This window comes from Carassius carassius, chromosome 18 (assembly GCF_963082965.1).
Source record: "Carassius carassius chromosome 18, fCarCar2.1, whole genome shotgun sequence".
Taxonomy (NCBI): Eukaryota; Metazoa; Chordata; class Actinopteri; order Cypriniformes; family Cyprinidae; genus Carassius; species Carassius carassius.
Window position 1 is genome coordinate 652,501 of NC_081772.1, and position 17,500 is coordinate 670,000.

The 17,500-nt window shown below is 35.3% G+C and overlaps 1 protein-coding gene across 4 annotated transcripts in view; it reads right to left on the reverse strand.

Annotated features, from left to right (window-relative positions):
* Positions 1–17,500, reverse strand: part of LOC132092036 (MAM domain-containing glycosylphosphatidylinositol anchor protein 2-like) — a 141,876-nt gene that overhangs the window by 84,327 nt on the left and 40,049 nt on the right. For all 4 annotated transcript variants that reach the window (XM_059498093.1, XM_059498091.1, XM_059498090.1 and 1 more), the window contains exons 2-3: positions 17,234–17,373; positions 6,947–7,121 (exon numbers count right to left, since the gene is read on the reverse strand). In XM_059498093.1, coding sequence (XP_059354076.1) covers positions 6,947–7,121; positions 17,234–17,373 — 315 coding nt within the window. The remainder of the gene's footprint in view (positions 1–6,946; positions 7,122–17,233; positions 17,374–17,500) is intronic.

The window sequence follows — 17,500 nt, forward strand, 5'->3', positions numbered from 1 at the left end:
CATTGAAAATCTGAATCTGAATTGTATAATTTGAAATTGTATTTATTCAAAAACTGAATCTGAATTGTAGCCGAATAAAATTTGTCCAATAAAATTTGATCCTCACTTAAAAATAAACTCTCTATATATCTTCACATTCACTTCTCACAATTCAGATTCAGTTCTCAAATTCAATTTCAAGTTACTGAGACAGACATCCGGGTAGTTGGAGGATGAAGGAAGAGCAATCCAGCCCAGATCGATAGATCGCGTTCATTGGCGCACAGGAGCCAATCAGAACCTACGTTTTGAAGCATAGTACCTACCCACCATGAAACAAGGAAGAAGTGCTTGCCTTGCCGACTGACTTGACCACCATGGATCCGGTGTGATAAGAGATCACAAGGTCATTCCACCAGCTGGGCACAGTCTAGGAAAAGGTCAGTGAGAATGATTTTGAACTTCTTTGGGATGGCACCACGAGGTGTCGTTCACTTGCAAAGCGCAAACTTCTGGAGGGCACATAAGATTTAACCAGTGAGTTTTGGTATGTTGGTGCCATGCCAGTGGTCGTAATAAGTGTAATAATTAATTACGTTGTTATATATGGTTTTGCTTACAGGCAGTTAATGTACTGTAATTACTGATTGTCTATTATTTAAGAAACTATCATACAGTAATTATCACACTATTTAAATTATGATGACAGAAATTACAATTGTAATTGACTTTAACTCATATAACACAGTACATAAAAAGGACATAATAATAATTCTACTGATTTTTATTTTTTTTTACATATAAATGTTCAAGCAATATGCACACTATCAATGTAAGCCATTTATACAGTTTTCGAAATACATAACATTTCAAAGAATCTTTACAGAAAGACATACTGTTGTGTCTATATGGTCAAAAAAACCCTCACTATTTTAATAGTTGGTGCTAAATGCTTTAGTCTTCATACATACAGCAAGCAAGCCATAGGCAACAGTGGTTAATAAAGAAAAATCTGCAAGATGTAGATAATGGAGTAAAAAACCTTTGGAGAAACCAGACTAATCAAAAACACTGGGGACCAGTTCTCCTCTGTATATTCAGTTTGAACATTTGGTACAATGTCAATAGTAGTTAACAGTGTTACTGCATTGATTCAGCTGTAAGGTTAAAGGTTAATTGTGCTATGTACAGGCAGTAACATTGTTTTCTCTGTGGCCCAGGTGATGCAGGCAGTGTTAGTGAAGAGTTCTAAGGTGCAGTCATCCATCAATGAATTCTTGCTGTTTTGCTGAAACTGGAAACAGTTCATCCTATGTGAAGTCCATTGTGGAAGATTGGGGAATCATCAGTCTCAACTAGCTCCAGAGTGTCTCGGGACAGAGCTTCTGTGGTAAAGAAAAATATAAAAATGTTTAGGAACTGTAATATAATAACAATAATTATTTCCTCTCTGCCGGTGTAATATACAGTACAGTCTGCTGGAAGACTTTCTTGACATCATGCAGAACGGGGTCAGAAGACATCAGAAGCAGGAATCATCAAAAATCATTGTTAACCGTAGAGCATCGGTTTACAAATCTTTCAAAATCAAGTTATGATTTATGTGTATGTTGTTATAAAAACAATTAAACAGCCATAAATGTAATCTGTTCAACTCAGTCTATTTTGCATTCAAACATTGCTTTAAATTCTTTCACCTTCCTCTTGTTTCTCAGAAACTGTGGTGTATGTACGTGAATTATTCTTGATCTTGTGTGTTAGTATTTGCATATTTTTGCCATTTACTTTTTTGTTGCTTCTGTAGGGTCATCGCTTACAGGTGATCCCTGGATTCTTTGACATGATATGAGGTACTTGGCCCCAAAAGTTTAAGAGTCTTAGGTTATTTACATTTGAAGGAGAATATAGAAGCGTACAAACCTAGAAATGCTCACTTTTGTTTTGAAGTTGAAGGAATGAAGTCAGCTTTGCTGAAATGACAAAACACAAGAATGAAATATAATGTAAAATTAAAATGTAAAAATGTGTACAATAAACTCAGTACAGAAGCCACATATAAAAGTTTAAGTTAAAAGGTGGACTTTTGAGAGAAAGTAATTTTGCTATGGTCAGGACAAACTGATCAATAATAATCATATGGGAACAGTGACAACCAAAAAAAAACCTTTGTACTGTTGAAAATAAATGTACATCACACAGCACAGTGAGCCTTTATGGTAACAGCTCAGTCAATTTAAAATGCATTAAATCTAACTGGTCAATGCATTAATCCACTGGTGGGGAGACGGATGCTTGGAGGGATAGATCTAACTAAAATGCGACAATATATTGACTTTTTTTATTGACTAAAAAAATATACTAAAGTTTGATGTTGGGCACTGGGCCCAACAGGACCATGGGAAGGTATTGCATCTGTGAGCAAATATGTTGAATTGACTACTTCTGAGTTGTCTCCTTGTCAAAACATAGTGAGACATACAGGCTTACTACTCTCTCTCTCCCTCTTAGTAAGCAGTACCCTGACAATGACAATCACGAGGAGTAGTTATCGTAAATAATCACGCTGAAGACATGACCAGTCTACTTGGCGGCAACAACATTTTCACCGGAGGAAGAGGCAAATGCTTAGAAATAGTAAAAGCCAAGCAAAGATGTTGTTACCAGAGCTAGTACATAACCACAAAAACGTGGGATAATAGCTACTGTGTTTGCAACACATCGAGAAAGATGTAATTTCCCCCGTTTCTACAAAACAGCTACACCATTAAACTAAAGATCGTTAGATCGTGAAAAAAAAAATTGTCATTACCATATTTGTCCCAGGCGGATCCATGGTTGTCAAGTCAGTCGGCAAGGCAAGCACTTCTTCCTTGTTTCATGGTGGGTACGTACTATGCTTCAAAACGTAGGTTCTGATTGGCTCCTGTGCGCCAATGAACGCGATCTATCGATCTGGGCTGGATTGCTCTTCCTTCATCCTCCAACTACCCGGATGTCTGTCTCAGTAACTTGAAATTGAATTTGAGAACTGAATCTGAATTGTGAGAAGTGAATGTGAAGATATATAGAGAGTTTAACTTTAAGTGAGGATCAAATTTTGTTGGACAAATTTTATTCGACCACAATTCAGATTCTGTTTTTGAATAAATACAATTTCAAATTATACAATTCAGATTCAGATTTTCAATGGTATGATTCAAATTAAACAATACACTTTCAAATTATGTTATTCAAATTCAGTTATTCAATGCAATTATTCAAGTTTAGCAATTCAAATTCAGTTTCTAGTGGCACATATTTCAGCCCATACAACCCATCCAACAAGGGTTAAATTAGAATTATTAGCACACAATAATATAAGGATTATAAAGTTAAAAATGTATACAAACGATCACACCCTGACACACACATACAGCACAACACACACATTCACCTGCCAGTGACAGAAAAAAGCAGTGGAATCCAAGAGCCATTTGTATAGTTATGATTTCTCATTCAAGAATCTTATAGCAGAGGGAAGGAATGAGTTTGCATAACGATTCGTTTGTTTTCCGTATTGGCACATAATACCGCCGACCTGACTGCAAGAGCACAAATCCATACCTGAGCACATGATCTGGCTGGCACAGTATTCTATCTGCTTTTTGGGCCACTCTTTTTTTCCTTAGAGAACAGAGATCATTTAATTGGGTACCAATACTTTAACAATGTCGCTCAAACTCTTTCACAGCTAAACCATTAAACCAACCCAAGAAAGAAAAAGTTAATAGACTCTCAATGAATGCCTGATAGAATGTACATAAAATTATTTTACAAACCCCAAAGGAGTTCAGTTTCCTTTATAAAATTATAGGATTAAAATGAATTGTAGTTGCTCAACACCACAGGAACAGTTAAAAAAAAAAAAAAAAAAGTCTAAACTCACAACTCCAGAGGTTCACGGAACGAGAAGTGGGAGAGAGGATGGTGAACTCGCATGTTAGTAAAGGCAGGCGCATGAAAAAAAAAAAGAGTTCGAAAGAGGACACACCTTCTCTTTTTTAATTGATGATGGCGGTGCCTCACTTTCTCCATTTTTGCGAATTGGAAATCATGCATCTAAAAGTAGCGTGCTGAACTGTCAAGTAATGTTCGTTTGTCTGCCTGGGTCTCGAGGATATAGAGCGACCAACTTTTTTTGAGCAAGCATTGATTATGCGTGACACAGTCTCAATTTGTGGGACGCATGAATTGGGCTAAGCAAAAGCCAAAGGCCAAAGCAGCTGACACAATTTCTCATGTTAGGCTGAAGGTTTTTCAGAGGCTCGATGTCTAAAGCAGCAATTTCAATGCTAAATAACAATCAAGGCTACAGTGAGCTAAAAATAGTGGCGCTGGCAACGAACCATCAATTACTCTCGGCCCACGGGGACAACTTTAGCATTTCTCCAGAGGAACGGCACCTTTCAGCGTGATTGTCCAGCTAATGAAAAACAGGAGGAAAGGGCACATGTTTAAAGCTGCAGCCGAGGAACCAGTGACATTCAGACTCCACATTCACTTTACATCTCATCTTCCTGAAACAGCATTTCCACAGACTGATTTACATCCGCCTCAAACACACTCTGAACTACAGTCTCACTACTATCATCCCATGACATTTCACATATTTACCAAACAGAAAAATCAAAATACTATAATTTGGTGAAATGAAACCTGGTGAAATTCTGGATCTGGTGACCAGAAGGTTATTAGTATTACTTTAGTGTGATGTACTATGATATATATATATATATATATATATATATATTTAATATTTCGTTTTATTTTATTTAAAAATATTTTTCATATTTTAATTTTATATATTTGTTTGTAATTTTATAAAAAAAAATGTATTAAAAAAATTATGCCATTTTGTAATTTTTTATATGTAATATAATAACACCTTTGACACTAATAATACTCAATCAAAAATAAAAAAAACTAAATTAAACTAAATAAAAAAATAGGCTTTATCCAAATTCTATTCTATTATATTCTATTATAATATTTTATATTACAATAATATTTTATTTACATAATCATTCAAAAAATTATTGTGCTGAAGATCATGTGACACTGAAGACTGGAGGAATGATGCTGAAAATACAGCGGAGCATCACAGAAATACATTACACTTTAACACAGATTCTCACAGAAAACAGCTGTTTACATTAGAATAATATTTCTGATTTTATAAAGAAAAAATGTTTTACTGTATTTTGATCAAATAAATGCAGCCTTTGTGAAACAAACAAACAAACAAAAAATTATTATTCCAAAATTTGAAAGAGTGGTGTATGTTCTGTGAATTTAGAACTAAATAAATAACTAAGGGTCCTTGTTCGGGTTGATGTTCTGGATCACTACAAAAGAGATGTATAATTTTTTATAATTTTTAATAGTTTGTTTTATTTTTAATTGTTTCCTGAAATTATTCTAAATATTTTTTTAATAAAAAAAAAAATTATAAATAAAAAATGTATATATATATATATAAGAAGTACTAGAATGATGTGTAAACACTTCACAATTATATAATTTGTTTTAAGTATATACACACTTCATTTTTCTTCTGGTTTACAGTAATACAAATTTTTGAGGGGTTGCATGTAATTTTCTTCAGATTTTTTTAATGAAAGACCAGGACCTGAAAATATTATGTTTTTGAGGGGTTTTGTGAAATTGACTTATAGATTCTGATGAGAAATCAAGTAATTAAATCTTAATCTCTAAATGTAAAGAAAGATTCGGACATGATCTTTAAGAATTCTACATCATGAAATATTCCTTAAAGAACTCCACATACTCTCAGAGCTGGGATGTTGTAGTTTTGGGAAACACAGGTTTGAATTTGGCATTTGTTTTCATTCTGGTCCTCCTCTCTCTGCTCAGTAATGTCATAATGTCTCCTCTCGATCATCTTTATTGATAAAAACGATGCAATTCCCTCTTCTGAAACTTCAGCTTCAACTGCTGTCAATCATTGGCAAAATCATAAACGAAATGGATAACAAAGTCTGACATAAAAGGCCACTGACGTCATACAGTCTGACTTGGCTTCTACACAAGATCTCACTGCGCTCACAACGTCAAATCAATCGTAAAAAACAGAACAAAATCACGCAATCCTTAAACTTAATGCATTTTTACGCTTCCACACTTTGAAGAACTGCTCAGATCTAATGCACTTTCTGTAGCAGGAAGTTATAGAAACTTGTTAAAAAAAAAAAAAAGTAATTGAGACTTTATACCACAATTCAGACTTTTTTCTTGAAATTCTAAGAAAAAAAAGGTCTAAACTCAAAACTGCAAGATATAAACATGCAGTTCTGAGAAAAGTCTGAATTGTGTGATATAAACTTATAATTGCCAGATAAGAAGTCCCAATTATCTTTTTTTTTTTTTTGCGATATGTAAAGCCATAATTGTGAGACGTATACTCAGAAACTCTTGCAATATCTTTCAATTCTGTGTTTATTCTCTAGTTTATACATTACTTTTTGGTGAGAATTGAAAAAATATATAAATCTGAACTTTGAAATGAAATGTCACAATGTTTACAATTCCTTTTATTATTATTATTATTGTTATTTTGAACAATGTGAAAGAAATGGGCTTCGATAGAAAAGAACCTTCATTTGCATTCGGTTTTATTCTTTCTGTTAAAGAGAAAAAGAGAAATCATCGGTGAGATCTGTGTAAAATCTCAGCTGTTTCTCCTAAACTGCTTCTTAAATGTTTCTCCCACAAAAAACAAAAACAAACAAAAAAACACTCCAGTAATCTCGCGTCTCAAACTGTTCTGCAAATCAAAATTCAGATCTCAATTTGAACTCAAACGTTTCTCATCAAATGATCTGATGTGCTTCACATTGATTTTCTGGATGAGGACAGTGTTATTATTTCACCGCAGGACATTCAGACAAAACATCTGAGCTGAACTCACAGTAGACGTCCACCCTGATGGACTTGATGGCCGGTGAGCCCAGTCCGTTCTCGGCCTTGCAGTAATAGCGTCCGCCTTGATGTCTCTGGATCTTGGCGATGTGGAGGGTTTCGTTGAACACGCTGGAGTCCTGGAATCGGTCCGAAACACTTCCTGCTGTCTTGGTCCATCGAATCTGCATGAGGGGAAAAAAACACTTCAATCTCTATAACATTTCACACATTATGCAACATTTAGAGTCTAATTGAGCACTGAAGGAACCATATAAACATGTTAATGTTGCATGAATCAGTGCAGAAGCAGAGATGCATGTCTGATGCATGGATAATCTACATCTATAAAAAAGTTTCACATATTACAGCTGCAAACGGCCTTTGTAACTCAACTCTGCTGAACACCACAGAAAAATGCAAATTACTACAGGCAATATATACTGTATATATATTTTTTTATGCACTGTCCAATTTTGGTTTCTAAACTTCTAGACTAGTGGAAAGAAAACATCCAAAATAGATATTTACTGTAAGTGTTTATTTTATGACGTCTTACCTGTTTGCGTTTATAGATTTCAGTGACAATAAGTCTCTTTAAAAGGTTTTTTCTCCAGTTCAGCAGCACTTACAAACACCAAAACTTAGAGTTTTATTCTTTTCTATATTCTGAAGGTTTTTACTGAGGGGGTTGTTCATATATCACTCACCTGATAAATATTTGACATTTTATTAAACATATTGAAAATGATTTTTTTTTTCTTGGAGTGATAAAAAAAACAGAAATCCACAATCGCTTTTATAAAAAATCTTTAACTCTGATATATCAACAAAATTTAAAGAACCAATGTTCAGACTAGTTGAAACAAAACATCCAAAATACACATTTAAACATTTGTTTTATTAGACTTTTTCAATTTGCGCCTATAGATTTCAATTACAATACATATCTTTAAAAGTTTTTTCTCCAGTTCAGCAGCACTTACAAACACCAAAACTTAGAGTTTTATTCTTTTCTATATTCTGAAGGTTTTTACTGAGGGGTTTGTTCATATATCACTTATCTGTTATGTAGTTAACAACTTACTTCTAAAAAGTAGGTTAAAATTATTATTTATTAATTTTTTATTGTGTGTTGTAAGTATTTTCTGATTTATGGAAAAATAAAAAGAGAAACCCAAAATTCCCTCAATAAATTTTGAACCAATGTTTATTTGTTCTGTAAATGTAATGCAAATTAGTGCATATTTCATTAGACAATGCATCATGTGAGTATTTAAACATAACATTTCAAAATACAAAAACAACTGTCTTAACGCATTATGATTAATCAACTGGGATAAAGATGGTGATATCTATCTGTTAAAATTTGTACCCAGTTCTCCTGTGGTGTCTTGCTATTTTGTGCATCTCTTTATACGAGCCGACAGCGTGACTATAAACCCCCCACACAAGACGTACCATCAGCCTGAGCATCAAAACTCTGCAAGTCAAAGCTTGTTAGTCTGCAGAAATCTGGAACGCAGGTCTGAAATAAATGTGGATGCACCAATAAACACTGAACCTGAAACTGCAGCGACCCGACCTTGAACACAATGAATCATGCTGTGAATTAAACTCGCGATTTACTCTCTAGATGATATTTGCTTTAGTCTATGTACAAGCAATCAAACGCAACAGCTTTCACAAGCACAGACGAGATTTGTGAGAAACGTATTATTATTAATCTTGGAAAACATTTGATTTTAGTGTTTTTTTTTAATGCAGCCAGCTCTCGATCCTCAACTCAACACGTCTGACATTTTCAGTTGAAGTTGCATCTTTCTACAGCCGTGTGTGTGAAAATGCAGTGTGTGAAAATGCACTATGTCACAGTCACTCGTTTGTCAAACAAATGCCAGCCCAAGTCCTCTGGGAGTCCCTCCTCAACATTTCGTCTTGACAATGCCAGTGTCAATTTAGCTAGCATGCTAAGACGCTGCATCCTCTGTAATGTCAAGCGGAGTGACAAGGTGGTACCAGTGCTGCCATTCACTTTATTTCACCATCGCGTCCCAGTTGAGATGGAGATTAACCGTCGTGTTCCTCTAGAACCGATGGGAGGATCTGATGAGGTTTGAGCATCCCAGTCATGGGATCTTGGGAAAGTCGAGACAGGTAGAGGGAGGCTCTGTTTTTGTCATTCTGTGTGAATCGGCCCGACCAACTCATTAGTGGCATAAATGTAACCTCAGGAAAAAACAGGCACTGTTCAAATTCAGAGACCTTACAAACAAAGCATTGACTGGAATTTATAACTCGAGTATTAAGTATCTTTGTTTCGGTTTCTTCTTTTGAATGACGAATATATACTGCTGCTGATATAGACAGCTCGTTCCTCTCAGACATGCACAGAATGCATGTGTTAGTTTGCCGTCAGCTGTAGTCTGTGCAGTGTGTTCCTGTGCTGCTTTTTGGTCCGAAGCTTTCGATGCGAGGCGACAACACCGTCAGCTTTCGTCGCCGCTAGTTCTTTGAAGTCGGCTTGGTGTGTCCCAGCCTTAAAGCCATGTGAGCGAGTGTTTAACATACAGAGTTGTGATTTTGTGTGAAAGCCAGAGCCTGAGAGGACAGACAGACTCTAAATCCTCACTTTCAGTGCTTTTTGATTAATCTGACAGTAATTTTAAACTGAGGTGTCGTTGTGAATATGAATCGAGTCGGCCGAGATCTCTGTGAGAAGACGACGACTTCAACAAAGATGAGCTTCTGCCAGAAACCCAGCAAGAAAAACACAAACAATATAAAGCCTTGCTCTCATTTCTGAAACATACAGGTGCTTGTCAAACAGGAGAGAGAAAATAATCAGGCCATAAAAACACAGAATTCCAATGATTCAAGGAAGAATCTCATGAAAGTTGAGACTTTCAGGCAGGGACTGTGGGAGTTTAATAAGTTCATTGGTTCGTCCCTTCATCCCCATTAAATCAGATCACAAATGCAGACATGGTTTTATGTTTACGCAGCACGATACACAAAAAAACACACAGTATAAGTCATTATAATCAGTAATTATGTCCCCACTGGATGCATCAAATGCCTTGTTTGTACTGGGTTTTATTGGTTTTGTCTGGTCATGCCGGGAGACACCATAACAGTGTTAAGGGTCGTAACATTTCCGTCACACGCTTGAGGCATTCGGCCAATCACAATGCACTGGATTTCTGGCCAATCGGAGCACACCTCGCTTTTTCAGAACGATGAGCTTTGTAAAAATAGACACGCTTATGTGGAAAATAATGTGTTTTTTGAAACTTAAACTGCATAAACACATTGCATTACACCAAATAATGTTATTTTAAGCGCTTCATATGACCCCTTTAAGTAAGCCAAGTCGAGTCACCTTCATTTATATACCCCTTTAAACCAAAAAGATTGTGTCAAAGCAACTGAACAACATTAATTAGGAAAACAGTGTGTCAATAATGCACAGTTAAAGGCAGTTCATCATTGAATTCAGTGATGTCATCTCAGTTCAGTTTAAATCGTGTCTGTGCTATTAACATATTACATATATTACATATATTACATACACAATATATTTGTATATAATGAAGATACGGATACCTGTAAGGTGTTTTTCATGTTTTTGAAAGAAGTCTCTTCTGCTCACTAAGGCTGCATTTATTGATCAAATATATTGTAAAAGTTTGAAATATTATTCCAGTTTTAAATATCTGTTTTCTTTGTGAATATATGTTATAAGCTTGTAAACGCTGCTTGATCTGTGCAGATTTCTCTCCTGATTCAGACCAGAACACTTTTTCACTGGAGGAAGTGTTATTATGGATTATAGACTCTATGTATTTGAGTTAAAATCATCTTAATGCTGGATGTGTTTCATCTTTTGTCTTCTCCAGATGTTCACTGATGGACTGGAGCGCTGTGGATTATTGTGATGTTTTTATCAGACTCTCATTCTGACGGCACCCATTCACTGCAGAGCATCCATTGATGAGACACTGATGCAGTGCTACATTTCTACAAACCTGATGAAGAAACAAACTCATCCTGATCTCAGATGGCTTGAGGATGAGCACATATTCAGGAAATGTTCATGTTTGGGTGAACTACTCCTTTGAATGTGAGATTATATGGCGTCTAACAAACGCCTCTATATCACGCTTCAGCTGTTTCTAAGATAAGGATCTGCGTCTGGTGGGGATGGAGTGTCCTGACAGCGAGTGAAATAGACACTCGATTTGCCCAAGGCTGTAATTAATCATCACCATGATTCTGCCAAAGTATGCCAACGCACGCATGGCGAGTAAATCACTCTCACGACCTGCTGAAATTACTGCTCTCCAAACACCACACTTTGCCTCCTAATTGCTTGTTTGGTTTTTGCACGGTGCCGCTCGTGTAGGAAATGTGTCTGAATCAGATGATGAAAGCAGTTTAAGGCCACAGCGCCACGCAGAACATTTACTGTCCATATGAAAATATGCAAAACATAACCGCCGCACAGGAATATGTGATCAGAATGAGAATGCAAGAATACCGAAGTCAGAACTGCAGAATATCAAGATATGAGAAGTGACTTTCATCACAGCATGAATCTGATGTAAATCTGGCATGAATGCATGAAGAACAAAAAAAGAAAGAGAGAAGGAATGAAATACTGTAAATCAGTCATCATACATTTCAATTTATTAATTTTATGCATTTAACAGCAATAAGGACTTATCAGTGCAGAATGCACTTATGCAGAATATCAAGGAAACATCAGAATTTTCTCAAAAAAGTCAATTTGCACTTTCATAACAGCATGAAAATGGTAAAAATGACCTGAATCTGGCATAATAAAATCCATTTATCAAAGCCATTTAACCTATTTAGGGTTGAAACAATAAAAAAATAATAATATCCAAACTATGTATTTGAGTTTGGATATTATTTTAATATTTACCCATTATTAATCTTTGTGTAGAAGGACTTATGCAGAAATTAAGAAAACACACACAAAAAAACTGTGTGTGTGTGTTCATAAAAGCTTTGGTCAAAATAACATGGGAATAGGAGACAATCTGTCCAAACTACTTAAATAGGAATTTCACTTAAAATTACCGTTGTGTCATCTATCATTTACTTGTCCTCGTGTCATTCAAACCTGCATGACTTTCTCTTGTCTGTGAAACATTACAGAAAGCAGAAAGTTCACACTGCTCCTCTTCATACAATGGAGTGAACAGAAGCTGCTGAGCTCCAAAATGACTAGATGTCGTTAAAAAAGTACATACAACACAAGCTTTGTGGAACAGAATGATCCCGTTCGGGTGAATTATTACTTTAGTTCAGCGAGACATTCACAGACGTGATACTAACGCTTGGTCCTGAAAGGGATCACATTAACACACTGAGATAATGAGCACTGAATCAAACCATGTTTGGAGAAACATCAAGCTCTATGTTTAATCAACTGTATTATCCCATACAGCAACAAAATACACTTTATCTGACCAAAATATATCTTAAATATATGCTAAATACTGCATATGTTGCAGATCTTTTTTATAAAATTAAACAATTAAAAAAATTAAATATAACCGGCATCATATTATAAAGTCTTTCTACATTCAGCACACATAAATTTGGACTTTCAGTGAAAAAAGATACTAAAAGAGTTAATAAAGCTGATAATTTGGGGAAAAATAAAAACTAAAACTTAAAAAATAAAACATAAAAAAATGTATTTGTTATGAATTAAAATATAGTGTAAATAAAATATAATAACGTGTAAATATAAATAAATACGATAATAGTAAAGTATACATAATATTAAGTGTGAGTGTGTGTGCGTATACAAAATGTGAAAAATCTAAATATTAGTAGTAATTATTAGTCTTTAAACAGTTTTAACAGTAATTTTATTTTTTACTACGAAGTCATTAATATTAGAACTAAACAATACATTTCAATTAATAAAATACTAAAATAAATTATGCACACACATATTTTATGTTTTATATGCATGTGTGTTTATATATATATATATATATATATATATATATATATACTGTATATGACCAAACAATCCAAACAGCTTTGTTTTTGGATAATTTTAGTAGCCATTAATATAATATATTATATAATAGTATATAATAAAATATAGTTAAGTTAAAAATAGTTCAGTGTGTGAGAATCTCCTGGGCCTGTATTCATAAAGAATCTTAAAGCAAAAAGTAGCTCCTAGTGACTAAATTCTAAGAAAATTCTTAGAAATGTGGGCGTTTACTCTTAAAATGAAAGAAAAAATCCTAGTAAAGAAAAAAGTAATTAAGAAAGCATCTTAGCCCTTAAAAGAGGTCTTAAGGTCAAACTAGAGTTTCTTTAGCAGAGGAGAAAATGGCAGAAAGACGAAGAGGCAGAAGAAATGTGTTGCAGTCAGACAGTGGATGACAGTGAGTTATTAAGACGCTATAGATTAGATCGTGCAGGGATCATGTTTGTGACTGATCTTATTAGAGACGTGCTAACATCTCCGACACAGCACAGAAATGCCATAGCGCCAGAAATTAAAAGTAATCACTACATTACGATATTTGGCAACTGGGAAAATGCACCAATGCAATAGCGATGATTTGGGTCTGTCACAACCTTCTGTAAGCAGCCGTGTCACACAAACAGTTTCAGCACTTTCAGAACATCTTATTGTGTCTCAGTTCATTTCGTTTTCACCGGACATTCCCACCTTGCAGGCTCAAAAAACTGCATTTATGAATATAGCAGGCTTATAGGTGCGCACAAGCAGGGGGAATGAAGCGTTAATAGTTTGTGCTATACGCTCCCATGTCTGCTTCTTGTCCCTTGCTGTGACACCCGGCCCGAATCTTCCTTTACGAATGGCCTTGTAACAGTAAACACTGTTCCTCTGTCCAGTTTGGCTTTCTCGCCCTTCTTGGTTTTGATTCCATGTTTGATACATTAAAACCAACATTCAAACCTCCACTTAAATAGGACAGCAATCACTGTAATTGGAAAGAGTGGAACAATTTTTTATTATTCTAAACCAATCAAATACCTTATAGGAAATTACAAGATTGGTAAATAAAAAAAGGATTTATATACACACATATAATGTGTGTGAGAGAGAACGGTCAAAATAGTAAATTACTCATGTAAATTCAAAGTGAGAATTAGAATAGACCCTACTTAAAATCACTCTTTTTTTTCCTTCTTGGACAACCAACCAATCACAGTCTTCAAAAGATTGTGTCCTAATGAGGAGACACAAGGAGTCTTTGATCGTTTTCACATTTTAATGAAGCGTCGGAAGCGAGATAAATCGTGGTCGGTGCGTCACACTAATTCAGTGGGCTTCACCTGAAATATTGGGATCAATACCTGCCGCGTGTGACTGTTCTGCCACAAATTAACAGGTTGTACATTGATCAAAGGGGAATTAAATATTAATTAAGGTGAATGGGCAGAGTCAATCTCCACAAATCACATTTCCTTTATCCAGTCCAGCAGATCGAGCTTCAAAACAACCTTCTGCCACGGCTAAATAAAGCACAGCGGAAATTAACATCTGAGCAAGACAGACTTCTTTAAAAGATCAAGCCTAAACCGGATGAATGCTGCTCACAAATCACCAGAATTACTGTACAAAATGGAAACATTAATCTTTTCTGTCACTTGACTGTTGCTGTTCATGTTATAAATAAGAACAACCAACACGATAGCCATAGAAATTTAGCTTTTTTATAGAAAAGTATTCAAACTTAAACTAAAATGAAAATATAAAAATAATATAACAAACAAAAAAAAAACAGTGTTGTTTTCTGTCAGTGACCTAAAATTTTTGCTTCATATTTTGGGGGTTTTAGTAACTACCGTGATTTTTAAGAAAACCCAACTTGTTTAGTTTTACAGCATGTGTATTTTCCAGAAATGTTTGTTATATTGGTAAACCGATGAGATGCGAGACATTCGGATCGATATGGAAGCTTTTATTGGACAGAGACGTGGTCATAACAGGCATGGGTCAAACACTGGCAAACAGGTATATAGAGGGCAAGACACAAGAGTAATCCTAGGGCATGTGTGGGTCTTCGATGAACGAACAATATCCAGAGGACTAAACAAGACGGGTAATCCAGAATCCAGAGCAAAGGGTCAAAACACGAGAAACAGGGCAAGGCAAGAAAAAGACTAAACTATGAAAACTATAAACTGAAACAAGACTATGAAAACTAGAAACAGACACAAGACTATGGAAACTAGAAACACGGAAAAAGCTTACGTATCGCAGCTATCATTAGGAGAGGGATACGTGCAGAACAATACTCGGCAGTGTGTGAGGGAAAGTCCACTGCTTATAAAGCGTGTCTGATGATTGTGCTGTGTGTGTGTGATTGTTATCAGGTGAATGTGATTGGTGCAATGGAGCATGGGAAATGTAGTCCAGGGTGTATTGTATAGTGTGAGAGTCGATGACCTCTGGTGGGGAATTAACAGAAGTTCAGTGACCGGATCATGACAGAAGCACTTGGACTTTGAATCAAATAATGTTTTGTTAATTTAACTATAGCTGAAATAAAATTAATTATTAAAATTAGATGTTAAATTTTTAACTGAAATTGGAAGTGAAAAGACGTTTTGGTTGAAGTACTAAAATATATGTAAATAGAAAAAAATAAAAAATAAAAACGACAAATGCACGCAACAAAATTGTAAAAAAAAAAAAAAAACTAAAATAAAAAAATGAAAACTGAAAACAGAAAAAAATACAATTATTACAGATTAATTACTTTAACAGTAACACATATTTCTTGAACTTAACTTTTGCAATTTATCTGTTGCAATTTTATATAATTGTTTTTTATTTTTTTTTATTTTCTATATTTTAGTATAATTATCTTGATTTTAAAATATACAACCTCTTTGATTTTGAACTAATGATCAGAGAAAGTGTGAAAGAGTTCTAAATAAATAAATGTACAAAAATAAACAAACAAATAAGTTACCACATTGCTGTCACTTTTAAGTGGACATCTTGGAATAAAATGCTCCAAGATCTGACCTCATAAACACTTTCTGGTTGAAGAGCAGCAGTTCAGCACATAATGTGACAGATATTTGTCATTTAATGTTTTAAATCTGCATCCAAAACCAAAATGTTAAGACTCAATCCACACTATGCACATCATCTCTGAGACTCTGAGCTGCTGCTGACACAGACGTCCAACACTTACTGTCCAAAACTCACAGCCATCAAAACCAATCTCATCTCGCTTCTGGACAAGACAAGCAGGACAAATTAACCAGGTAATGCCTCAAAACAAACCTCTTTTCTTTATAAATCAACCACATCTTCAGCGTGCAAGTTTTTAACCACTACACAAAGTGTCTCAATAATTAAGGTTATTAGGGATGCAACGATACAAAATTTCTCCTACAATATTGCTAACCGATTGTTCAGAATGACTGAAATAAAAATTTAATTCATGTTTATTCCACCTTACAATTTGTTCAACTCATGCTTGAACTGACGTGGCTACAGCGAACACTCACGCCACATTTAAACATCAAAACGGCATTCACTGTTTGATTTTTGTGAGAAAATGGACAGAATTTGAAAGCTGAGACTTTGATCTTATCAGAAGTCACAAAACACAAAGCTCTTTGCTGTTATTGGATGGGAGCAACATTACAAATAATGTTTAGTGAAGGGAAAACCACATACCTGTCCACCCTGACTTAAATACACAGTTCACCCAAAAATGAAACATCTGGCATCATTTACTCACCCTCAAATTGTTTCAAACCGGTATGTTTCTTTCATCTTTTAAACACAAAAGATATTTTGAAGAATGTTGGTAACCAAACAGCTGACACTAGCCATTGACTTCCACAGTATTTCATCCATACTATGGAATTCAATGGCTACCAGCCATTCTTCTTATGTCATACAGTTTTTGAATAACTTGAGGGTGAGTAAATGATGCCAGAATTGTTATCTTTGTGTGAACTGCACTTTAAACTAGAGGTGATTCATAGAGTCAAACAGAACCTGAGTTAACAACACTATTTTTTTAAGGGAGTGCATTATCATGTCAACTTTGGCAACCCTATATTCTAGAGACATTTCCTTTACACGAGTAGCAGTTTTGATACATATTTCAACCCCCTTTTGATTGACAGTATGTACCGATTATATGCCGATACCGATTATCGGCCGATATATCGGTGCATCTCTATGGGATGTTCAGGCAGTGATTGACAGGTGGTGGTCATCTCTCTCTCTCTCTCTCACCTGTGGCCGTGGATGTCCGGTGACCAGGCAGGTGAGCTCGAGCATCTCTCCCTCTCGGATGGTGTAAACCCTCTCCGAGTAACGCTCCTCCTCCACGTTACACGCGTGACCTGAGTGCATGATCCGGACGGTCGGAGGTGCTGTGAAGAGAACAGAGCGAAAGCATCACAATCATGCGTCAAACACATCCCTCTCTCCAGCTCATCACTCTGTATCGAAGCACGAATCCTCATATTGTTAATCGTGTAAATGCACATGTCCTTGAGC